This window comes from Dromiciops gliroides, chromosome 5, assembly GCF_019393635.1.
Source record: "Dromiciops gliroides isolate mDroGli1 chromosome 5, mDroGli1.pri, whole genome shotgun sequence".
NCBI classification, from domain to species: Eukaryota; Metazoa; Chordata; class Mammalia; order Microbiotheria; family Microbiotheriidae; genus Dromiciops; species Dromiciops gliroides.
Window position 1 is genome coordinate 182,570,896 of NC_057865.1, and position 26,919 is coordinate 182,597,814.

At 34.2% G+C, this 26,919-nt stretch overlaps 1 protein-coding gene across 5 annotated transcripts in view; it reads right to left on the reverse strand.

Moving 5' to 3' along the window:
- Window positions 1-1,464: 1,464 nt before the first annotated feature.
- AEBP2 (AE binding protein 2) overlaps window positions 1,465-26,919 on the reverse strand; it is a 59,629-nt gene continuing 34,174 nt past the window's right edge. Inside the window, exons 5-10 of one of the 5 annotated variants that reach the window (XM_043966678.1) lie at window positions 26,041-26,165; window positions 22,666-22,733; window positions 21,887-22,000; window positions 21,560-21,626; window positions 19,498-19,524; window positions 1,465-2,326 (exon numbers count right to left, since the gene is read on the reverse strand). In XM_043966678.1, the coding sequence (XP_043822613.1) occupies window positions 21,572-21,626; window positions 21,887-22,000; window positions 22,666-22,733; window positions 26,041-26,165 (362 nt within the window). In that variant the 3' untranslated portion in view covers window positions 1,465-2,326; window positions 19,498-19,524; window positions 21,560-21,571. Of the gene's footprint in view, window positions 2,327-15,745; window positions 18,967-19,497; window positions 19,525-21,559; window positions 21,627-21,886; window positions 22,001-22,665; window positions 22,734-26,040; window positions 26,166-26,919 lie in introns of those variants that run through there. The other 4 variants (XM_043966677.1, XM_043966680.1, XM_043966679.1 and 1 more) reach the window with 4 other exon arrangements.

Here is a 26,919-nt window from a genome sequence, read left to right on the forward strand (position 1 = left end):
CTCTATCATTTGAAAGTTTACAAGATGTCATCTTCTATTCTTTTTTTTTCCATATTGGCCACTTAGCCAAGAAACAATTAAATTTTTCAGTACCATTTGTAATTGTAACTTCCTTTCATTGAAAGACATCTCATTTACATGGTTAAAAATATCTGCCAGGTAAGATAACCAACAGAAAAAATATTTTCTTTCAAGGTGTTCTAAGAGTAGGGGTTTTTCCCCCATAACAAGTAAACTTTAGCCCTTAGTTCAAACAAGCTCTTTAAGATTTATTTCCTTAAAAACTAGCAAATTTCTGTGCTAAACATTCCATATTATGCTCCCATTTCTTGACAAAATATTTTTAAATGTAACAATTCAAAGATTTACTTTTATTAAAGTTGATAACTTTCATGGAGGTTGACAAAATTTATATAAAGGTTTTGAAGGAGTATTTTTGCCTGTGCATATCTTTGAAAAAAGCAATGTAACAGGCCACATTTCTCAAATATATAGAGGAGTCAAATTTCTAAAAATATAAGTCATTCCCCACTTGATAAATGGTCAAAGGAAATGAACAGGCAGTTTTCAGAATAAAAGTTATCTATAGTCATGTGAAAAAAAATACTCTAAATCACCACTGATTAGAGAAATGCGCATTAAAACAACTCTGAGGTGCCATTTCACACCCATCATCAGATTGGCTAATATGACAGAAAAAGAAAATGATAAATGTTGGAGGGTATATGGCAAAATTGAGATACTTATGCACTTTTGCTGGAGTTATGAACTGTTCCAACCATTCTATAGAGCAATTTGGAACTAGACCCAAAAGGCTCTCAAACTATGCATATGCTTTGATCCAGCAATACAACTACTAGGTCTGTACCCCAAAGAGATAAAAAGAGGGGAAGAACCTATTTTTACAAAAATATTTATAGCAGCTCTTTTTGTGGTGATAAGGAATAGGACATTGAGAGGATGCCCATCAATTGGGGAACAGCTGAAAAAGTTGTTGTACATGATTGTAATAGAATACTATTGTACTATGAGAAATGATGAACAGGATGATTTCAGAAAAACCTGGACTTAAATGAACTGATGAAAAGTGAAGTAAACAGAAGCAGAACACTGTATACAGTAATAGCAAGATTGTACAATAATCACCTGTGAATGACAGCTATTATCAGTAATACAATGATCCAAGCCAATTCCAAAAGACTCATGATGAAAAATGCTATCCACCTCCAGAGAAAGAAAGGAGTCTGAATGCAGATTGAAACATATTATTTTTCACTTTCTTTTTTCTTCTTTTTTGTCTATTTTCTTTTACAACCTGAATAATATGGAAATGTTTAGTATGACTGGACATGTATAACCTCTATCAAATTGCTTACTGTCACAGGGAGGTGCAGGGGAGAGAGCAAAAGAAATTGGAACTCAAAATTTAAAAACAAATGTTAATTAATTTTTTTTTGCAATTGCAAAAAATATACTCTTTTTTAAAAAATGTTTAAGGCAATGTGACAACATGAGGAGCTTCCTTCTTCACTAGAGTAACAAAACTACATGTGTTACCAAGTATCACAGGAATCCTACTTATGCAAGAACTTATGAAGCTTTTCTTTCCAGAGTTTTGTTTTGGGAAAAAAAAAAACCCACAAACCTTTAGCATTTCCAAAACATAGAAAGCTTTTGTAGTTTTCCAAAGAGACTCATAAAATCAGAATTTTTTCTTTGATGGCATTAACACACACCTAGCAAACAAAAACAAGAAGCTATGTTGAGAAATGTCTGTAGTTTTCTCCAGTAGTATAAGAAAGGAGAATTGGCAGGGCTGCTACTTCCTCAATGACTTGCTTTATAATATTAAAAGAAATATGAAATATTCCAGAATATGTCACATCATTTGACAATAAAACCGTGTTCAATTTTTCTCGACTCAGTCTATAAACCAGCTCAACCATTTCAAGTGTCTATGGCTTTACTACATACAGTCTTTCCAAGAGTGTGGCTTTGTCGTTTGTTTGGCAATCTGGTAAGCATCCTTATAGAATGATTCAAGACAAGGTTTTTGTGAAGTGGCAAATCCAAGTTTTGAAAGCATTCCAACTTTTTTGAATTGAGCTTTCTTCACAAGGAGAAAAAAGGTATTTTAAGATGCATTTTTCAGAATGGACAGATGTAAGGTGCTCTTTCAGTTTTGCTGACTTTATTCTTCCATTTGCAAGAATTTTTCCACACAGCAAACACTTTTGTGTTCCATCATGTTCATTAGTACAAGTGAAGCCATGTAAAATATAACCATCACACTTCCTTTCCTTCAATGTATCAACTTAAATTGGGTCTGTGAAAAAAATAAAATATATACATGTAATAGAGAAAAAGCAAAATATTTTATTTAATTAGCATTTTCAAAACTCAATGTTTTGTGATTTTAGGTGATTTGTTTCATAGGTATACAAATAATTATATATTAATAAAATAAAGTATAAGAAATTTAAGAAAATTGTATGACTGTCAAGTAAAATAACAAAGGTATTCTACTTGATCCAAAGTTTTAATACTTTTCATGGCTTTTAACCCTCTAATAGATACTTAAATTACAGCAGAAGCACAGAAGTCAGGTCCTTTCTGAAATTCATCATAAATTACTGTGTGTGGGGTAGCTAGGTGGCGAAGTGGATAGAGCACTGGCCCTGGATTCAGGAGGACCTGAATTCAAATCTTGCCTCAGACACTTAACACTTACTAGCTGTGTGACCCTGGGCAAGTCACTTAACCCCAATTGCCTCACAAAAAATAAATAAATAAACTGTTATTTGTGGAGTCCACGAGGCTTTCTATGTTTTCCTAGAAATTATGATTCTCATTCTGATACTGTTCAGTTTTCTTACAAATTTATTTTTTAAATAACTAGTATTTTAATGGAAAGATAATATACATATACCATTTGTATAACTTACTGCATCTGTATATCTTTATTTCAAAACACATTATACAAAAAATATAAAGAAAACATAAAATAAAATAAATAACTGTATTGCCATGAAATCTATTAGCAATAACAGGAAATCACTTGAAATAGCACACCAACATTTATCAAAATTGACAGATGTTTGAATTTACCTAGTTTAAACTCATGTCCTACAAGGCCACACAGCCTTACAGAGTTAAAAATTCTCATTTTGAACTTACCAGTTTCACAAAAATTTTTTAAAGTAATAAAAATTATTCACCTCCTTTCACATTTGAATCAACAAATTATGGAAAGAAACATAGCTATATGGGTCACCATTGTGAGAACACATAGCTTCCCTATTTGGTGGCTGAATTACTAGGCCCAGAATTGCCCTATAGTTGGCCATTATCCACAAGCATTTGTAAAGAAGACTTCAAACAAATCCTATCTACCAACAAGTCATCAGACTTTGTTTTTAACATAGTGATGAATATAAATGATTTTTTGAGATATCTATGACAGTTGTAATGTGATATGAAAATACCTGTGATTTCTATTGGGGACAAAGTCACAGATACTGCTTTTATTGTCCATATTCATAATTGAAGAAATGCTAAATCTGTTAGAAATTAGTAAAAAAAAAAAAAAGATATAACTTTTTCCCATATAAATTCATACACTCGGAGCAGCTAGGTGGCGCAGTGGATAGAGCACCGACCCTGGAGTCAGGAGTACCTGAGTTCAAATCCGGCCTCAGACAATTAACACTTACTAGCTGTGCGACCCTGGGCAAGTCACTTAACCCTCATTGTCCCGCAAAAAAAATAAAGAAAGAAATTTAACCTGTAACTTTCAAAGCACTCTTGCTTGTCTTCTTTTTGGCTTTTCCTTTGTTCTTTGCATTTAAAAAAAAATATGCCTCAATGACCTTCCTTCCTTCTTTTTTCTTCCTTCCTTCCTTCCCTACTTTTCCTTCTTTCTTTCCTTTCCTACTTTTTCTTTTCTTCCTTCCGTTTTCCCTTTCTTCCCAGCTTTCTTCTTTTCCCTATACATACTAGCCTTATTCCCCACCCTGCCCCACTAAAACTCACTTCTATGGAGGAGCATTGGGTGGTGGGAGAGGGAGAGAGATAGAAAAACAAAGTTTTAGTAACAAATATATGCAGCTCAAGTGCCAGGCCTGTCGTCAGAGACCTGAGTTCAAATCCAGTAGCTGTGTGACCCTGGGCAAGTCATTTAACCCTGATTGCCTTAGTTTCTTCCTCTATAAAATGAACTGTAGAAAGAAATGGCAAACCACTTCCATCTCTTTGCCAAGAAAATCCCAAATGGGGTCACAGAGTCAGATGCAACTAAACAACAAAGTAACAAATATACAATCACACAAAATAAATCCCCACATTGGACATATCCAAAAATATACATCTTAACCTGTATCTAGAATCCATTACCTCTCCATAAAGAGGTGAGGTGAATATTTCAGTCAGTCAATTCAATTTATTAATTACCTCCTATGTACCACTGTGCTAAGTGCTGGGGATATAAAAAGAAGCAAAAGACAATCCCCTGCACTCAAGAGGCTCACAATCTAATGGGGAAGACAACAAGCAAACAAATGTATACAAACAAGCTATAAATGAGATAAATAGGAAATAATTAAGAGGAAGAAGGCACTAGAATTGAAAAGCATTGGGAAGGGTGCCTGCAATCTCTTGGTGGGCAGGAGGGGAAAGAATAAGCATTTAATAAGTGGAAAGAATAAACATTTACTGCCTACTATATGCCAGGGACTGTGCTAATGCTTTTTTTTAAAGTCATTTTACTATTACAAATACTTACTAAAAATCTATACCATCAATGTTTGTAGTAATTTTCTATTATTCAACTCTTTTGGAAATGCTTAAAATTTAAAATGTTCAGGGGCAGTTAGGTGGCACAGTGGATAAAGCAATGGCCTTGGATTCAGGAGTACCTGAGTTCAAATCCGGCCTCAGACACTTGACACTTGACACTTACTAGCTGTGTGACCCTGGGCAAGTCACTTAACCCCCATTGCCCCACAAAAAAAAAAAAATTTAAATGTTCAGCCGCATGACTCCCTATTACAAAAACAGAAACTCCTCTGTCATTTGAAGCCCAGCCTAATCAGGCTCCAGCTTAAATTCCTAATTTGATCACATATTACTCCCCCTACTTGCTATTCAGCATTTATAACTTTCCATTTCTGCACCCCAGTGCCTTATACAAGCTTCCATCCATGCTCCCTGAATCAACTGTTTCACCAGCTCAGTTCAATTTCCACCTCCTTCAAAAAGCCTTTGCCTGATTTCTACAGTTGACATCTACATTTCCCCCTCCTACCCCACTTCTATCACTTTGTATTTATTTTGCATATATCCTATATCAATTTATTTTTAACATGGTGAATCTGCCCAATAGAATGTAAGCACTTTGAGGGCAAGCTTTGTCTTTCATATTGTATATCTAGCACCTAGCATAATGCTTAGTATATTTAATAAATGTTTTTTAACTGATGGAATGTAAGTAGAGTCAATTTCCTAACAAGTATTTGACAGAATATTTTATACCCATTATGATAGCATTCATCTTTTTCTGTCAAATGAGCCGATCTGATAAGTATGAGGTGGTACCTCAAATTTGCATTTCTCTAATCAGTAGTGATTTAGAGCATTTTCTTTTAAAGGACTACAGATAAGGTTGATTTCTTCTTCTGAAAACTGCCTGTTCATATCCTTTGACAACTTATCAGTTAGGGAATGACTCCTTCTTACAAATTTGACTCACTTCTCTATATATATGAGATGAGGCCTTTATCAGAGAAACTTGCTGTAAACTTTTCCCCCAGTTTCTTGGGTTTTTTTCTAATCTTGGCTACATTTAGTTTTGTTTGTGCCAAACACCTTTTTAATTTAATTTAATTGAAATTATCCATTTTACATCCCAAGATGCTATCTTCTATTTGGTCATAAATTATTCCATTATTCTTAGATCTGACAGGTATAATTCTTGATAGTCATAATTTGCATATGATACTACCATATGTCTAACTCATGTACCCATTTTGACCTTATCTTGATATAAAGTATGAGATGTTGCTTTATACTATACCAGTTTCTGTTAAACTGCTTTCCAGTTTTTCCAGCAATTTTTGTCAAACAGTGAGTTCTTATCCCAAAAGCTTGGATCTGCATTAATCAAACATGTTGTGTACTTAATGAATTCTCTTGATTTCTTACCCAGTACCAGATTGTTTTGATTACTACTTTGTAATACAGTTTAAGGTCTGGTACTGCAAGGCCAATTTCATTTTTTTTTTCCACTGATTTCCTTGATATACTTGAGATTTGTGCTTCTAGATGAATTTTTCTTTTTCCTAGCTCTACAAAATAATTTGTTTTTTTGATTTGTATGGCACTGAACTTAAGTAATTTCATTTGGAAGAATTGTCATTTTTATCATATTTGCTTGGCCTAAACATGAGCAATTAATATTTCTTCAAACGTTTAAAACTGACTTTGTGTAAAGTGTTTTGTAATTCTGCTCAGTTTGTTTATCCTGACAGGTAGACTCCCAAGAATTTTATGTTGTTTGCAGTTATTTTAAATTAATTTCTCTATCTCTTGCTGCTAGTTGTTGGCAGTATGGATAAATGCTGCTGACTTATGTGGACTTATTTTCCTGCAACTTTCTTTTCTTTTTTTTTAGTGAGGCAATTGGGGTTAAATGACTTGCCCATGGTCACACAGCTAGTAAGTCTTAAGTGTGTGAGGCTGGATTTGAACTCAGGTACTCCTGACTCCAGGGCCAGTGCTCTATCCACTGCGCCACCTAGCTGCCCCCCTGCAACTTTCTTGATGTTGTTTCAAATAGTTTTGTTAACTGATTCTCCTGGGTTCTCTAAATATCATATCGCCCGCCTGTAAATACTGTTTTTGTCTCGTTGCCTGTTCTAATTCTTTCAACTTTTTTTCATTTATTGGTGTAGCTAGCATTCAAGTACAATATTGAATAACAGTGGTGGTAATGGCATCCTTGTGTCACTCATGATCTTATTGGGAAGCTTGTAGCCTGTGCCCATTGCAGATGATAGATACTACACATCATTTTAAGGAAAGCTCAATTTACTCCTATGTTCTCTAGTGTTATTTGATCATATTATTTTTGTTGGGTTTTTTATTGGTATGATCAATTAAGCTGACAGTTTGCCTAATAGTGAACCAGTACAAATTCCTGGTACAAATCCCACCTGGTCCTAATGTAGGATCAATTTTGCATCAATATTAATTAGGGAAATTGATCTATAGTTTTCTGGTTTTGCTCTTCCTAGTTTAGGTATCTGCACTATATTTGTATCATTTCCAAATAGTTTATGTAGTATTGGAATTGTTCTTTAAATGTTTGGTAGAATTGCATCCATCTGGTCCTGGGGTTTTTTTCTTAGGGGTCTCATTTATGGCTTGTTCAATTTCTTTTCATAAAATGGGATTAAGCACTCTAATCTGGGCAATTTATATTTTAGCAAATATTAGTCTATTTCATTTATTGGTTTATAATTGGACATGGTTCCTAATAACTTCTTGAATTTCATCTTCATTGGTCAATTTCTTTTTTCCTTTTTTTTCCCCATAAAACCAACTCCTAATTTTATTACTTCAGTGGTTTTCTTAAATTTCCTTAATTTCTTTAATTTTTCAGGATTTCCATTTTTGTGTTTAATTGGTGATTTTAAATGTTTTTCAATTTTTAAAAAAATTGCACACTAGGGGCAGCTAAGTGGCACAGTGGCCCAAAGTGGCGCACTGGCCCTGGAGTCAGGAGTACCTGAGCTCAAATCCAGCCTCAGACACTTAACACTTACTAGCTGTGTGACCCTGGGCAAGTCACTTAACCCCAATTGCCTCACTTTAAAAAAATTGCATACTGATTTGCTTTCTCTGTTTTATTTGATATGTTTGGAGATTGTTATCCTAAGTAACTGTTTCAACTGCATGCCATAAGTTTTACTGTTTTCTTTTATCATTACCTTTATTAAAATTGTTTCTATAATTTGTTCTACTAATTCTTTAGGATTATTTAGTTTCTGATTTTTTTAACCTCTATTTCCACAGCCCTTTATTGAATGTAAACTGGTATGTTCTAAAAAGGATGCATTTAATCTTTCTGCCTTTTGTCATTTCTTTATGAGGTTTTTATACCCCAATGCACTGTAAATTTGTGATACTCCGCTGAGAAAAACATATTCCTTCCTATTCCAATTAAATTCTCCAGAGATCTTTTATATCTAACTTTTCTAAAATTCTATTCATCTTTTAACTTCTTCCTTATTTTATGGATGAAGTCCCCTACTAGTACTGTTTTACTATTTCCTCCTTTAACACACAACTTTTCCTTTAAAGAATTTGGAAGCTATGCCACTTGAGTACATTTATGTTAAGTACTGATATTTATTGCCAATGTTACCTTTTAACAAAGCAGTTTCCCTGTTTATCTTTTCTGGATTTTTGCTGTTGATTTGTCCAAGATCATGATTGCTACACCTGCTTTTTTTCTTTTTACTTCAACTGAAACATTATCTATACCACCACCTTATTTTTTACTTTTCTACTTCCATTTTGTGGGTGAATTGATCCTATTCACATTGGCAGTTACAGTGACTAAGTGTGTAATTAGGTCAGTTTTTCCAATTAGATATTTCACATTAATGTAATTTCATATCTCACATTGCTTCTTGATATCTGTCATCAGCTTCCACTTCCCCAATTTAATTACTGTCTTCATTGAGGTCTTATACCTTTTTCCAATTTGGCCAAATCTTATTTACATCTGTATTTCTAATGGCCAATTTATCAAGCTATTGACCCTTTTCATTTCAATTTTCTTGCATCTTCCTCCAAATTTTTACTCTATCTCTTTTGAACTTTCCCCAAAAATCTTATTAGGCTTATGTCCAATTCATATTTTTGAGGTTTTATTTATACCTATTTTGACAGCATTGTCTACTTAGCTCCTGTCTTGATTTGTATCACCATAATGACTTTTTATTTAAGGTCAGTTTTTTGTTTTTATTTTTAATTGTTTACACATCTTCCCAGCTTATTTCTTCGACTTTAAATTCTATGATAAAATTGGGCTCTGCTCCCAGAGTGGAAGGGGCATCATCCCAAGCCCTAGGTTTTTTGTGCTGCTTTTTTCAGAGCTAGTTATGGGAGTGCTTGCAAGACAGTATGATCTAAAGAGAGGTGGGGGCACTGTCTCCCTCTAGCCCCAAATGCTAGTACTCCTCTCGCACCTGAAACTCTTAACAGGACCACTGACCACTACTAGTCTCAAGCTCTACTCCTCCTTTCTGCCTTAGAACTGAGATCAGGACCCCTACTGCCTTGTAAATGAGCACCTTGAACAGTGAACTGTGACCTGCTCCCCTGCAGCCACAAGCACTTGGAACTTTGACCCATAATTACATATGGGTAATGCAAAAGTCCTCTATAATACTTTGCTGATCACCCTTACCCAAAGCTGCTGTTAGTCTCCAAGGCCTGCTGCTGGTGTTGCCATGATGCTGCCTAGACTGTGCCCCAGCATGACCATGACCCGTATATCAGGGATCTCTCCTGCTCCACAGAACTCATAAATTGTCTTGGATTTTAAAAGTGTCTCAACCTTTTCTTGGATCTGGTGCTCATGAATTTTATTTGGCATCATTATTTTAAAGCTGTTTGTATAGAGGGGAATGTTGGGAGATATTTCAAGTTAGTCCCTGCCTCTACTCTGCCATCTTGCTCTACCCATTCTTGAACCAAACACTGTATTTCTATAATTTTTTGATGAAACAAAGTTTTTAAAAATGTTTCCATTGAAATCATTTTAATTTTCCATCACCTGTTTTACTGGCACAGAACAATTGACATCACTAGACATTATTGCAATATAGCTATATCTAAAGCAATAGAAATTCACAATCTGTCAACACAGATTTAGGCTTCTAAGAGATTATGTTTCTACTGTCTTCCCACAGTATATTACATATTGGGCATTTATTCAATTGGATTATACCAGCTAGAGTCTAGCCATCTATTGTTTCTGGATGTATCTTACACTAGAGGTCATGTAAAAAAGTGATCAGCAACTTGACATAGTGCACAGTCACAGTATAACATAATTAGGAGGAATAAGGAAGGGAAGAATCAGGCATCTTATTAAATGATTAGACTATGATTAGTTTGTCATCAGAAACAGTTCTAAAGCAACCAGGTCTGTCAATTTAAATAAAATTATCATTTAATACTAGTGTTAGACGGCACTGATGCCTGGAAACCATTAAATGTAAGTAATAATAAATGTGAATGGGGCACTGGGTGGCGCAGTGGATAGAGCACTGCCCTGAAGTCAGGAGGACTTGATTTCAAATCCAGTCTCAGAACTTGACACTTACTAGCTGTGTGACCCTGGGCAAGTCACTTAACCCCAAATGCCTCACCCCCCCCAAAAAAAAAGTCAAACAGAAAGATGGGGTGGATAGGGACACCAACGTACTGGTACAGTTGTGAATTGGTCACAGCACTGTGGAATTATGAAAGTAACTAAATTATATTTTTTGATACAGCAGTATATCACTATCAGTCATATACACATAAACCTGTATATACATGATTTAAAGATATTTTATTTGATACATTAAAATATTCAACAGTGCTTTTTTGTGGTATCAAAAAATTAGAAATAGTTTTTTGACCAAAATGGTGGCACAGAAGAAAAAATCTCCAAACACTAAACAACCCAAATAACAACTCACCCCCTTAGTTAAGGAGTAAATTCAATATAGATACCCTAAGGGACAAAAAAGATTCAGGTCAAAAAGACTCTAAGAAATGCCCTGAAAAGAATTTCATGCAAAGAGAAAAAAAAAAGCATCAGATGTTTAAAAAAAAAATCCCAGATACACGAAAGTGAAAGTCTTTGGTGCTTTATAAACAACTAGGTGGTAAAAAAAAAAAAAAAAGCCACAGCGGGAAGAAATCCCCTGAAGGAAGAACCTGAACTCTTTTTTTTTTGGGGGGGGGGGGGGGGCGGCACGCTGAGAAACAATGTACTGGAAAGGGAGAGTGCATCCTCTGCAGGTAGAAGAAAAATATGAGGTGAATAAAAAAAGTCCCTTCTACTTCCAACTCCCCAGTATGGTAAAAGCTTCAAAGTTCCACCAAGGGCAAGCTCAAATTTTATACAAGATTAAAGAGAGGCCAAAAAAAAAAAGAAAAAGATGTCAACTAAGGCCAATCACATAGTGAAGGAAGAGACAGGGGTAGGAACCTGAGTCAATCCCAGAGGACAGACAGGAATCTGGTCTAAGGAAAGACTCCCCAGGGCAAAGAAAAGGTCTTCAACCTAATCGGACTACTGGGAGTAGGGGAGATTTAGAACTCAATGCCTGAGGTATTGGGGGGGAGAGGAGAAAGAGGGGGTGAAGAAGAGTATCCACACAGTAAAGATTTTGATGATACCAAACATGACCAAGACACAAAACCCAGAAGACAAAATCAAACACTCACTCCTACAATCAAAACCTTAAAGAAAAACTGTGCCCAAAGCAACCATGAGAATTCTTTGCAATTACAGTATAAGAATTTATAAAAGACATTATCAAAGAGCAGAGCAGCAAGAGATAGACAAATTCCATTTAAAATAACTGTAGACAATATAAAATATTTGGGATTCTAGATGCCAAGACAACCATAGGAACTATATAAACACATAGTGTGTGCACATATAGTACTATGTGGCAATGGCTAAGAAATAGGGGGGGAGAGAGGTGGAATAGATTAGGTACACAAAAGAGTAGTAAATGACTACACTAAGATACTGTTTCATAAACCCAGACTCCAGATTCTAGAATAATAACTCACTATTTGACAAAAAACTGCAGGGAAAACTGGAAAATAGCATAGCAGAAACTAGGCAGACCAACATCTCACACCATATACCAAGGGAAGGTCAAAATGGGTTCATGACTTATACATAGTGTAATACAATAAGCAAATTAGGAGAGCAAGTAATAGTCTACCTTTCAGATCTATGGAGGAGGGAAGAATTTGACAAAACAGGAGATACAGCATTATGAAATGCAAAATGGATTATTTTTCACATTAAAAAGATTTTAAACCAACAAAACCAATGTAACCAAGATCAGAAAGAAAACAAAGCAATTTTTATAGCCAGTGTTTCTAAAAAAGGCCTTAGCTCTCAAATATTGAAGTGAGTCAAATTTATACGAATATAGGTCATTCCTATTGATAAATGGTCAAAGGATATGAAAAAAGTTCAGAATAAATCAAAGCTCTGTAGTCATGTGAAAAAAATGCTCTAAATCATTAAAAAATGTACACTAAAAACAACTCAAGGTATCACCGTCCACCCAGACTAATGACAGAAAAGGAAAATGATAAATGTTGGGCAATATAGGTGGAAATTGGAACAATAATGCATTGTTGGTGGAGGTGTAAACTGATCCATTCTGGAGAGCAATATGGAACTATGCCCAAAGGGCCCTCAAACTGTACAGCAATACCACTATACTAAGTCTGTATCCCAAAGAGACTATAAAGGGGAAAAGAACACACATGTACAAAAAACATTTATAGTAGCTCTTTTCTGGTGGCAAAGAATTATAAATTGACAGGATGCCAATCAATTGGGGGATGGATGAAGAAATTATGGTACATGAATGAAATGGAATACTACTGTGCTATAAGAAATGATAAGCAGGTAAATTTCAGAAAAAATCTATAAAGACTTAAATGAACTGATGCTTTGTAGAACAGGAAGAGGAGGGCAAAAACAGAACATTGTACACAGTAATAGCAACCTTGTGAAATGATCAAGTATGAAAACTGAAAAAACTATGGACTGAATGCAAACTTCATACTATTTCTGTTTTGTTTTTTTCCTTAGGTTTTTCCCTTCTGTTCTGTTTCCTCTTTCACAATATGACTAGTGTGGAACTATGTTTAACATGATTGCACAAGTATAAGGGGGGGAGAAGGAAGGGATAAAAATTCAGAACTTTAATTCAAAAATGAATGTTATGGGGCAGCAAGGTATCAATAGCACTGGCCCTGGATTCAGGAGGACCTGTGTTCAAATTTGGCCTCAAACACTTGACACTTACTAGCTGTGTGACCCTGGGCAAAGTCACTTAACCCTCATTGCCCCACCCCCCCAAAAATGTTGAAATTATCTTTACATGTCATTGGGGAGGGGGGAGAAAGACTATTAATTAAAAAAAGAAAAAATGAAATGACAACTATGTAGAAGAAAACTGGAAAAGGGATAAATAGCTCAAGAAGTACAAAATTTTATCCCTGTAACAAACTCCTTAATGGACCAAAGAATTATAACAAAGTCAAAACCAAAACAATATGACCTGGAAAACAGATCCTAGAAAGAAAGTTTATCTGAAATCCAAATCCAAAAAACATAACCAGAATTTAACATTTCAGGAAATTAAAGAAAATTTCCCAAACACATTAGAACAAGGGGGCAATTATAAACATCCCCAAATGAAAATCCCCAGAAATCACTGCCAATGTTCAGCTCTTCCAAACAAAAAGAAAAATACTGCAAGTAGCCAGAAAGAATGTATTTTAAGTGAGGAACCGCAATCAGGAATTTATCCCCATAGATTAACATCTATGGGGATAAAAATCTTCAAAATGCAAGAGTAACTTACCTATACTACTAGAAGGGAAAAAAATGGATCTTTGATGAAAGAAGTATTCAAATTGATTAAAAAAAAAAAACTTAAAAAGCCAATTTTATGGCCTAGTGGATAAAGCACCAGCCCTGGATTTAGGAAGACCTGAGTTCAAATCCAGCCTCAGACACCTGTCACTTATTAGCTATGTGACCCTGGGCAAGTCACTTAACCCTCATTACCCCACCCCCCCCAAAGTAAATTTGAAATATTAACACTTTAGTCAAGAGAAAAATACAAAGATAAATAGAAATGAGTAATCATCAGGAACTTTATATGGATGAGCTGTTTATATTCTAAAGGAGGGGGATGATGTTAAAAGGTATCTTTTAAAATCCTAATAATATAAGGGCATAATCCCTTGACACACTGTCAATTGTTGAGACAGGAATTCTATAAACAAATAGATGAATAGATAAATAAGAAAATGAGGAAGGAGAAAGGATACATTAGGGGGAAAAGGAAGGAAAGATGGCATTAACATGTTAATTCCCATAATCAGGGGTGTGCTAATAAAAGTACATACATAGAACTTTCACTTTCATCTAGACTAGATTAAAAAGGACAGAATGAATCCACAGTATGCTGTAGGAATACATTCAATTTTGTCAAGATAGAAACAGGAAGAAGGGGAAGGGAAATATATAAGGCCATGCGTTGATCAGGGAGGGCTTAGTCAGGAGTAAAACAAACCTTAACCTTGGAGAGGGGATAAATAAAAGATTAAAAGGGAAAAAAAAGTAAAAATTTGAAATAAACTTGGAATGAGAAGTATAAGAATATAATTTAATAGTAAATAAAGCAATAAACAATTAACTATCATAACTGCGAATATGAATGAACTTACTCATAAAAAAAGAGGTTAATAAAATGGGCTGTTTAGATGACAATACGAAATGACTAATAGTTAAAAGAAAGGGTTAGAGCAAACAAAAAACAAAACAATAAAAAAAAACCAATTTCAGACAAAAGAAGAAAGGAAGGAAACAGACTTCAATAAGAGATATGGCTAAGAACTGCATGTTCCTGAAAGGCATACCACTAGATGGCACAGTTTCTAAATACTTCCTTATTAAAGGAAAGACTAAATAAATGTCAAAGAGAATTGGACAGCAAAACTATAATAATGGAGGACTACAGATTTACTCCTGGATAACTCTATTTTAAAAAGAATCTACAAATTAAGGATAAGAGAATTTTAAAAATTTATGATACTTTTGTAAGTTACTGAATGGAAATAGGAAGGAACATAAATATTTGAGTTATTTATGACAAAAGCACGAATACTATCATGATTTAAGACAATAAATTCATAACCAAATTTAGAAAAGCAGAAATACACACATTAAAATCCTTTGCTGACGGGGGCAGCTAGGTGGCACAGTGGATAGAGCACTGGCCCTGGATTCAGGAGGACCTGAGTTCAAATCCAGCCTCAGACACTTGATACTTACTAGCTGTGTGATCTTGAGCAAGTCACTTAACCCTCATTGCCCCACAAAAAACCCCAACAAAACAAAACAAAAAAAGAAATGTAGCTCTAAATATGTAAATTAATCCGAGTACTAAAATCCTTTGCTGACTACAATAAAATTTCACTAAAGGGTCATTAAAAAAATTAAATTAAAATCAACCTTACAAATTGTTGAGTTAAAAAACAAATCGATGGGGCAGCTAGGTGGTGCAGTGGATAAAGCACTGACCCTGGATTCAGGAGTACCTGAGTTCAAAACCGGCCTCAGACACTTGACACTAGCTGTGTGACCCTGGGCAAGTCACTTAACCCCCACTGCCCCGCCAAAAAAAAAGAAAAAAAAAAAAATCGAGGGTCAGCTAGGTGGTACAATGGATAAAGCATCAGCCCTGGATTCAGGAGGACACGAGTTCAAATCTAGCCCCAGACACTTGACACTTACTAGCTGTGTGATCCTGGCCAAGTCACAATCCCCATTGCCCCACAAAAACAAAACAAACAAAACAAAGGACAAATCATAGAATATATTTAAAGTTAATAACAATGAGAAAATGTAGCAAAGTTTGGGGACACATCCAGTGCTTTGGGGAAATTTATCTTTAAATACTTTTATTAACAAAAGAGAAAAGAGTGAATTGACAATGCAACTAGAAAACCAACAAATTTTAGAAACTCAATTTTAAGAGAGGAAGAGGAAGCGTGCACTTCAAATGATATCATTGTCAGTTTTGCTGGGTTGTTTTACTTTCTTACTAGAGACCTCAAGAAGTGGTGGCACTCTACAAATGTCTTTAATGTAGAAACAAAACATAGCAATAAAACTTTTTTAAAAATAAGCAAAGTGAGTACATATATTTTTGGAATATTGGCATAAACATAACGTATACCATAAGAAACATGAGGAAATGAGCAAACTAGGAATACAATGGAAAATCACAAGATTTGGAAATGGAGGACTTGATTTTGATTGCTGAACCTATATGAACTTGGCAAATCTTTTAAGGATGGTTTCAGAAAAACCAGATGAGACCTGAATGAAATGATCCAAAATGGAGTAGAGCCTAGCAAACAACTGATAACAATAACAGCTTTGAAAGGCTTAAAGAAATCTGACCAATTCATTGACCAGCCATGATACCAGAGAACTAGGGATGAGGAGTGCTGAAAACCCTTTTACAAAGATATGAAGGGACTAGAGCCGGAATGAAGCACACAGTTCACACATTTCATGGCTGTGTGAGGGTAAGAAATTTGTAATGCACTCTGCAACCTTTAAAGCCCAATATAAATGCTAGTCTATAGTACATCTTTCTTTGTATACAAAAACTAAGGCTCATTAGCCAATACCTAATAAATATTTGTCAATTGATTCTATAACTAAAGGAATCTTACCAATATAGATTCTCCATCTTGACTAACAAAACCAATCAATGTGAAAACTCCTGTCAGTATCTGTCACAAGGGGTTGCAAAAATTGTTCCTGTAGATCTACTAATACAGGCTAACAATGATATCCTTCAGTTAGTTACCCAACCCCTTTCCTTACAACTGTGACTGGGCTATATTTTTTGTCTAGTCACACATGACACAGACATGACAACCTTCATGCTAGATCTGTTGACATATTGTTCACTACTGTTATATACCATACAAGTCACCTTTTAAATGATCATCCACATTCAGAGACTAGTGACTTAAAGCTATCACAATGCAAAATTATGTTAATGTTAAAAGATAGCATTGTTTCATGGAGTCATAAAAGGTACTTTGGGTCATAAAAAGTACTGCACAAACTGTCAGAAGCCCTTTAATTTATTCTCTTCACCCTGTATTAAGAAGGAATGAGAAGCAGCTAGGTGGCACAGTGGATAAAGCACCAGCCCTGGATTCAGGATGACCTGAGTTCAAATCCAGCCTTAGACACTTGATACTTACTAGTTGTGTGACTCTGGGCAAGTCACTTAACCCTCATAACCCCGCAAAAAAATTAAAATAAAAATTTTTAAAGGCAATAACACTTTCTTTTGCTACTAATTGCCTTTACCTGCTTTACTTCCAACATTCTCTTTTCAAGTATAGTTAATAGGTAATGTGAAGTAAGATCTAGCTAATGACAACAGTGGGTATTGAAGTAAGGTAAAATTAAAGGAGAGGTACACAGGATTCAAATGAGTCAAAATGAGAAACTTCTCACTCACTAAGTGAGATGGATCAAAAAGGATATGTACTTTAAATCAATTACCATTTTTAAAATTCATTGAAAGGTAACAACTTTCAAACTAGATGTGATTTGCTTTGTTTTATTAGAAAAAATACTTAGGCAAGGGCTACAATCATCTGTCAATTATGAATGACTTACAAGGACATGAAGCAATAAAATAAAAATACAGATACAAATTATATATCCGATTATTGGCAATTTCATAACAAATTTAAGATAACAATGGAGACTGTAGATTACTTTATAGGTACAGAATAAAGCAGTAGATGAAGTGCTCCAGCAAAAGAAGAGAAACCAAAAGAAAAATCAAAAAGAAAAAAGAATGTCACATTGCTACAGAGCTTATGTATAATATTCTTATTAAACAACCTTTCCAGAATGTCTTACATTAGTAGTGCTGTAATTGCACTTCATTTGATTTCATGACTCATTATTTCTAGAGCTTTTTAACCCACTGGAACCAAGAAGGCCTCTCATGTTTATTTTTTTTTTAATTTTTTTAAAAAAATTAAGTAAATGCAAAATGCACCATGTATCATGAAAATTCTCATCTTGGAACCAAAGGGTTAATTCTAAATTTGTCTCTTCATTAAAAAATTTAGTGTAAAAACTGCTGGTTTATATTTACTATAGTAAAGTGAAAACTCCTCAATTAGGAGGATTTTATGCAGTTTGACTGCATATTACCACATACTTTACAATAGGTCCTTCCAACAGTAAGGAAATAATTGATTTCACTGTCACTGTCGGAATGAGTGCCATAATTCTATTATGGTTACCATGCATCCCTCAAAGACTTCTGGAAGGATGTTCAATGTATTTCATTCTTACAACAGATATTAACAGTAGTACATAGTCCCTTAAGTCTCCAAAAGACATTTATTGTTAAGGAAGGTGCTTTATTAACAATTCTGGCAGCACTAGTGAATTACAATATCCTTCAATATTATTTCTACCATAATATATACATTTTAACTTTCATGCCTCTAGAAAAACATCTACAGTACATTTCATAATATAAAAATATATTACAAATCTGCTGAATTATTTACAAGCAACGTTCTATTATCTCTATGCAACATTTTTGTCTCCATACAAGACTAACAAGTTACACAATTTTCTATTTCTTTAAGTTTAAAAAAAATCCATATGGCTTCTTGCTTAATAAGCAAGAAAGTGATTTTATTTTCTTTTCCCAAACCAACTTTGGTGCATAAAGAATTCAATTTCCAAATAAGTAAAAAAGAAAAAATTTCTTGCATCAAAAGAAAAATCAATTGCTTTTCTCATGAAAAAATTGGTCTTAAAATGAAAACACCAAGAGTATTCAAAAAATTTGAAAGAGGTTTTTCAAAAACCATTAACAGATTCATTATAAGTAAATATTAACATACTGTACTCCATGAGAAAGCCCTAAGCCTGAAAAGGGAGTCACCAGACATACTGCAACACTCTTAACAGTTAATTTTCAGCCCTAATTCGATAGATGAAATTTTTGGTTGCTTGCAAATGACGTTCACTGTTTGCTTAAATACAAATTGAATACTTTTCTTATCAGAGTTCTGCAAAAGAACACAAATGGCAACCAATCACATCTATTAATCATAATTGAAAATTAAAATCATCTCTTGATAATTTTCATTGTCTTAATATCTTAATTGAGTTTAAATCAATGAACACTGTAGAGACAAATATAAGAGTGCTTTAAAAAAATTTTAAGGGCACAAAATTGTAATAATTTTCAATATAAACTACTGGAATCACTAAAGAAAAGCAGCTTAAAGCAGCAAGCATGCAAAGCTTTTTAGAAGTTGTTCCACTAAGTTGCCAGAAGAGTGGTTGCTCAGTCTCCCACTGTACCATTCCATGAAAATGTGGATATACAGTAATATATTAATACATTCCACAGAAGCATCTACTTCATTCACAGAATGTTTACACTAAGCATAAATATTATCTAAGTACTGGGGGAAGGAAGAGAAAAAAGGGAAGGGGTTGTCTCTAATGTGCAACTTTATTCCTAAACCCATTGTCAGTGACTAAGACTGTAGGTATCCCCCGTTTGTTTGCTTTATTATTATTATTATTTTTACCTCTTCAACCTCTTCTGTGGCATTGTTCTGGAAAAAAGAAAAATATGTATTTTACTGTAAAGAGTTTTTAAAGCTTGTAAATAAGACAACTATTGAAATGACTTTTTATATGAAGATTACTAGTTCACCCAATATCTGAAATTTCTTGATTCTTAAGTATTAATATTTGGGGGTTTTTTCCTACGGTATGGTTATGTTTGCCTATGAGATAACAAATAAGTGGTTCTAAGGGAAATACATTTAGAAGGAATTCCTTTAATGTAATTAACATATCTGCTTCTTTCATTAGGGTAGTTTATTAACTGCATTATTTCTACTATCATATGAAATTTTAGGTATAAACATAAATTAGATTTTTAAAATGTTTTCATTTAGTCTCCTAATGAAAGAATCATAAAATCAAAGTATCCTAGAGTTGGATGGGAATTTAGAAACAATTCAGTCAAACCCCCAAACACGTACAAATATTGAGGTTCAATTGTGAAATTACTACTGTACTTCTCTATGTTAAATGCCAGCCTCACAAGAGTACTGTACTTCTTAGACACAAAGGAAAGCAGGAAATTGGGGGGACAAGCTCCAAAGTTGGAATGGATCAAAAAGAGATCTATTAGTATTTACAGGTTTGGGGCTTGGGTGATTTTATTAGTATGGGGGAATTCCCAGTGTGGAAACCATTTCCAAAAATGCAGATCAGAAACCAATTTGTAAGTTACAATTTTAAGAGCTGCCTGAGGTGTTGAGGTTATGGGATTTTCCTATAGTGACACCCCATGTCAAATACATTATTCAAAGGATTTCCTAATTTCTAAGGCTGGTGCTGGAACACCTCTATAAAGATTGCAAGAGCCTATGGAAGAGTCACAATACACTTACTATATCAAAACAAAGGTAATATTAGCAACTAAAGACTTCTTTCAAAATACAACATAATAATGTTGAGAATTACATATAAAACCTGAATATATGTCTAAATAGAGAAAATACTGCTAAAGTTGGGTGTCCGTCCCCCCCCACACCCGCAAATATAGGAAGCTCAAGGAAGGAAGAGGGGGGTATCAGGTGGGGTAGAGTCAATCCAACAGAAGCTGGAACACAATCCAACAACAAAAGCTCATAGCTTTTACTTAGACCTTCAGGAATGTTTATTGAACTGAAATGGATATTTCACTGCTCTAATCCCCAAAGAGTGAAACTAAAGAGAAATTCTGAACAATTACTTTGTTAGATCAGGATTTAGTTCTGAATAATGCTCAAATAAAAAAATGTCTACAATCAAAATATTCCCATTAAAAGCTCTTCTCAAAAACTCAAATGAAATGGAAAATTCCCCAAATGTTGGCCATTACACATCAATTCAACTAAAATGTATTAAGTGCCTAATGTATATAAAGCACAGTGCTAATTGCTGAGGTTATTCTATCAGACCTAAAGTTATTTGCCAATGACAATTGGCTACATGAATAAAAGTATAATTTATGTTATATAATTTAATTTCCTTATGAGTATATCCTAAATGCCTTACAGCATTTGAAAAACTTTATTTGAAAGTCTTTATTTGTATTCTGTGAGTTATAATTTAAGTATAATACACCACTGCAAAAGCAGGACAGGTTTCTTTTTTAAAAATCTATTATAAATCTGACCATTTTAAGCTGATAAACAATCATGTGTAACTAAAGAAACATTTTCTTGAAAATCAAATTATTTTGACTAATATGGAAAAACATGATTGTACTGTATAATCTGTATCAGATTGCTTGCTATCTTGAGGAGGGGGAGGGATGGGGAGGAGAAAAATTTGGAACTCAAAAATCTTACAAAAATGAATGTTGAAAACTATCTTTACATGAAATTGGAAATAAAAATATTATAAAAAAGATAATCAAACTGTTTCAACTACCTTGAACACCTGATATGCACTTTCCTTCCCTCCCCCAAAGTCTTACAAAAAATTGGCAGTACTTATATGAAAAGTACTGGTTTCAAAGTAATACTACATGTATTACAACTGAACAGTAAATATGATAAATTTGGACTTGAAAAAAATTGGCATACAAACCAGTATGTGATCTTAACAGAAGTGATCTTTCAGGATTCCACTGTATGTACTCCTTTTACTAGAATTTCTGTACACCAAGCACAAAAAAGTAAAATACACTTGGTAAATAAACACATTCCCTCTTTCTCAGGATTTTCTTTCTAGATTTCAGTTCATGAAGGTAGACTTAAGAATTTCTTAAAACCTCAGAATTTGCTGGGTACTAGCCAAGATTGCTATTCCTATTCTAACAATCGCTTGCATTAATTGCTACATCCATTATTTTTTAAAAGCTTAGTGAGTCTTAATGATTATGCTTTATAAAGGAAAACTTCTCAATGAAATTACCTGTATATGTTTGGATCCAAAAGCAAGGCAGTGTCTTTGGGCAGTTTTGATAAATGAACTACTTTAGTTTTTAATTGATGTCGTTCACTTTCATTAACCCACACATCAGGCAAACTATGAAAAAACAAAACAAAACATTTCTTAAAAGATCTCTTCTTTATCACCCCTATGTTAAAAGGTAAATGAACAATTATAATCCTTAAAGTAATGTTCTGGCTTTTAAAAAAAATTTGCTAGAAATTATGAAAGGTGGTGCTTAAGGGTGTTGCTGATAAGAAATAAACCATAGTTGTTAATGTTCTTAACCAACTCGTGCCAACGTCAGAGTACAAACTAGAACCAAGTCTCCTGAATCTCAGTCTGTACAGTTACTATACTATTATTAGCTACCTACTCAAATTTTTTTTTGGGGGGGGGGGGTGGGCCCCAATGAGGGTTAAGTGACTTGCCCAGAGTCACACAGCTATTAAGTGTCATGTATCTGAGGCCAGATTTGAACTCAGGTCCTCTGGAATCCTGGGCTGGTGTTTTATCCACTGTACCACCTAGCTGCCCCCTACCTACTCTAATTTTAATAATGTACTTGTGTCATTACTTATGACCAAGAATCTCACCTCCCTCCACAAGCAAAGTTAAAATGTACATGTACAATTTAGTACAATTGGCCCTCATGTATTGTTAACAACTTGTGAAAAGAAAAATATGTAGGAAATTGTTTACCAATATAATTTTATATTTAAAGATATAGATAGTAAACTTCTAAAATGTCTAATACTTACATATCTTCTGGCATCCAATGAAGCAGCAGTTTTATCTTTCCAGAATCTTCTTTTCTCTTGGCTATTACCTATAATAGTATTAAAGATAAAAAAGAAATGTGAAGAACATGAAAATAAGGAATATTGTCTTTCTCCAATTTCCTTCTGCAATCATTATGCCAAGTAATCAACTTGAATAATTTTTTTTAAAAGGAACAAGATTCAATGTAAAAATTTTTGTAATGATGATATTCCAAAACATTAACTGCTTTTTGAGAAAGAGTACAATGTAAAACTATTTCAACATAGATATAGAATCCAAGTTATATTCGTTTTTAACCTCCAAAGTACTATTTTGAAAAAAGCATTTTAAGTTAAAAGGACAGTAGGTTAAATCAAAAAGGTCTGTAATTTCTTTGTTTTGTTTTAAAGACACTGAAATTAATGTTAATTATGAAATGATAAATAGGGTAAGGAATGATTGGCAAGATATGAAAAGCTAAGACATGTCAGTACCTTAAAGTCCCATGCTAACAGGCAGATGAATCTTTATTTGTTCCATAATTGTCTTTTACATATTAGATTGACCAATGGTGATTTGACTTTAATACAGTCCATAATAGAAAGATTTTAAGAGTCAGATCATTTTGAATGAGAATTACAATTATATTATACAGAATAAAATCCTTTGTAGACCTCATAATTATGCATATTAGGGATTTATTAAGTATAAATGTTTTCCCTTTAACTTTAAATTTTTAAATTACTATGTCTAGTCCATCCCAAATGGAGCTTAAAGGATTCTAGAAGGACTGTAAACTTAAAATACTGTAAGATAGTTAATTTTAGTCTAGTATAGTAAAAATTAAAGCTAGCTGAATGATAACTAAGATTTTGCTGACCTCTTCTGGAGAAGACACAAAAGCAAGTTCTTCAAAAAGACAAAGGGAATCACACTTCTAAAAAATGACCTAAAATGGAGGTGACTGAATGCATCAGAAGAGGTATTTTTGATGAAAGAAATATTTCCTTAAAGACTTCAAAGTCTTTATAATGTTTATTATAAACATTTTCTTTGGAAAATTTTAATAAATTAAATTTGTGCCCATGACCAAATGGTTCATTTCATGACAGGCTACTGTTGTTTTTTAAACTGTTTTCCACCTCCTATGGGATTCACTTACGAAAGTCTTTCATAAAGAACCACACGGCGGCAGCTAGGTGGCGCAGTGGATAGAGCACTGGCCCTGGAGTCAGGAGTACCTGAGTTCAAATCCAGCCTTAGACACTTGACACTTACTAGCTGTGTGACCCTGGGCAAGTCACTTAACCCCAATTGCCTCACCAAAAAACAAACCAAAAAAACAAACCACACGCCATTAGAAACTGTGTTCATTTAGGAAACATTATTATTCCCAATTCCCTAAACTCCATAAGAGAATGTGTAATAGGACAAGGAATACTAGAGGTGATGATCAGTAGAAGGAAACAAAAGAGATGCTTTAAGTAGAAACTAAAAGGGGAGATTTCATTTCAATATAGCAACTAGAACATTGCAAATAATAGCAAGCCTCAGGATTCCATGTGTTTCCTCATCTCTAGCAGTGTAACCAAGGTTTATGAGTAGGAATTGGACCTGGGGAGAAAATACCCTCAAAAACATAAGAAGTTGTTGTAAAACTACCAGGAAACTCTCCCAACCCCATCCCTTTACAGAGGTAGGAGGTACACAAGTGCCTATTTTCAATGTACCAAGTTTTTCCTCTTTTGGGGGCAGATAGGTAGCACAGTGGATAAAGCACTGGCCCTGGATTTCAGGAGGACCTGAGTTCAAATCTGGCCTCAGACACTTGACACTTACTAGGCTCTATGACCCTGGGCACTTAACCTTCATTGCCCTGGGGGGGAATCCTCTTTTGTTTTTTAAATTTATTTTTAAGTATGTCAAGCAGCAGATTGGCTGAATGAAAAAATTCTAGGGGTATTAGTTGACTGCAAGTTCAATGAGACTCAAAAAAGTGTGATGTGGGAGCAAAAAACTAGTGCAATCCTAATAATCCTGCAGCTTCCTGGAGAATCCCTCTCTAAACTCTGCCCTGGTTAGACCATAAAGAGTACTTTGGGGGCAGCTAGGTGGTACAGTGGATAGAGCACCAGCCCTGGAGTCAGGAGTGCCTGAGTTCAAATCCGGCCTCAGATACTTAACACTTACTAGCTGTGTGACCCTGGGCAAATCACTTAACCCCAATTGCCTCACTTTAAAAAAAAATGAGTACTTTGTTCAGTTCTAAACACAATTAAGATAATTCGTAGCAATTTAAGACAGGACACTGATAAATTGGAGTAGGTACAGAAGATAACTGAGATGGTGATGGGCTTGGGGTCCATGTTATATGAAGATGAAGGGAAAAACTACATGTGTAGCTTTAAGAGAGGGTTGTTACAATGATGAGAAATTAGATTTAATTCTGTATGACCCAAAAAAGGGTAATTGTTGCAAATGAAGTAAGGGTGATATCAGGAAAAATATTATAACAATTAGTCATCCAAAAATAGTATGGGCTACAATTGGACATAATGGCAGAGAGGTTAGATAAGCTAGAAGAAATCCTCCTGGGTTTTTTTAGTTAGATATTTGTTTAACCAGATTGACTGCTGAGTCAATCACTAAAATTCTGCAATTTGATGATGTTATGGCATAAGGAAATGTATTATTTTCCTTTGGTAGTTTAATACTATTATTTTTTTAAAATCTGCCACCATCATTCAAGTTTACCTTAAAACCCTGATGGCTTTAACATGGTTCAAATTTTTTACATATGTATTTGTCATTGAAATAAAACTTGAAAATTAAAATACAATGTTTCAGAGCACTATAGCCCTAAGCAAATTATTTAACTTCTGCCTTCCTCAGTTTCAACTATAAAATGGAACTAAGTGCCTAATTCCAAACATTATTTATTGTGAGGATTAAAAAAAACTATTCTGCTTTTGCAAACCTTGAGATCCAAACTTGAAAATATTAGCAAACCAAAACATCACATTAGCAAAAATTTTAAATCCCAGTTTATCTGGAGTATGTTACACCTTTACTATTACTAATATCTCCAGTAAACACTACTCCCTTTTTCCAAAAATTACCTTCTATTTACCTTTTCTTTAATTTTCATATACTTCTGTCTAGATGTAGTTTCCAAATATAACTTAATCTCCTTGAGAATAGTGTTTCATCTATACAATGGCTACCATATAGCAGCAATTTGATAAATTCATATTTATGGGAGAAAATTTAAGGGAAGTTAGGACAAAACAAAACTACACCTTTCTTTGTATTTAAATTCATGGGCATGTGTATATTTACATATATTAACAAACAACAAAAAAAAGAATACTTACAGTACTATGAAAAACAACACTGTGTCCCTTTCCTAAACTTTCTATATGGGCTGAGAGGTTAAAGCATATGGCTCGATGTCGTATTGCATCCAGTGTCTGTGCATCAAAAAAGTCGTGGGGTCGTGCTAAAAAAAAAAAATTCAATTAAAAATTGAGTTTGTCACGGAAGAAATGTGCTCAAGGTTTTCCCTAATTTCACCCATTCCATAAAATTAGTGACAAAGTAAACCTGCAACCATGTGCTTCTACCTTCAACCTATTACTGTCTTTTGCAATTTTCTGAAATGCCATAGTGAGTCTACCCATACAACCAATTTATCATTGGACCTGTCCTTGAGACATCTCAAAATTAAGATGTCCAAAATTCAGTTTCCTCACCCAAAGCTTTCTCTCTTCAAGTTTTGTCAAAGGTTCATAATCCCAACAGACCTAAACTCTATTCACCCTAAACTCCAATACAGACCAATTTGTTGTCCGATTTTAACTATTTCTACTTTTGCAGTATCTTGAATTTAAGCTCCCTTTCCTCCTCTCACAGCTACTACATTAGAATGTAGGTTAATTAAGTGGGATCATATTATACATATCCTTTCCAGCTGACATAAGGAATTTAAATGCTTGAATGATTTTAAACTGTAATGAATACTGAGGTTACTTTTAATGCCTGAAAATAAGATTCAATAGATGAGTATCTTTTCAGATTTCAATCTGAAAATCAATATAATAAACCATAATCCTAAAAGAAGCTGAACTCTTATCAAACTGCTTTCCAACAGAGCTGTACCCAAGTAATAGTAAATATGATTAGTTGCCATGGAACTCGGATAAAACCATGTACTCCTGAGCTGCCATGATTGCAACTCAGGAAACTTTAGGAAC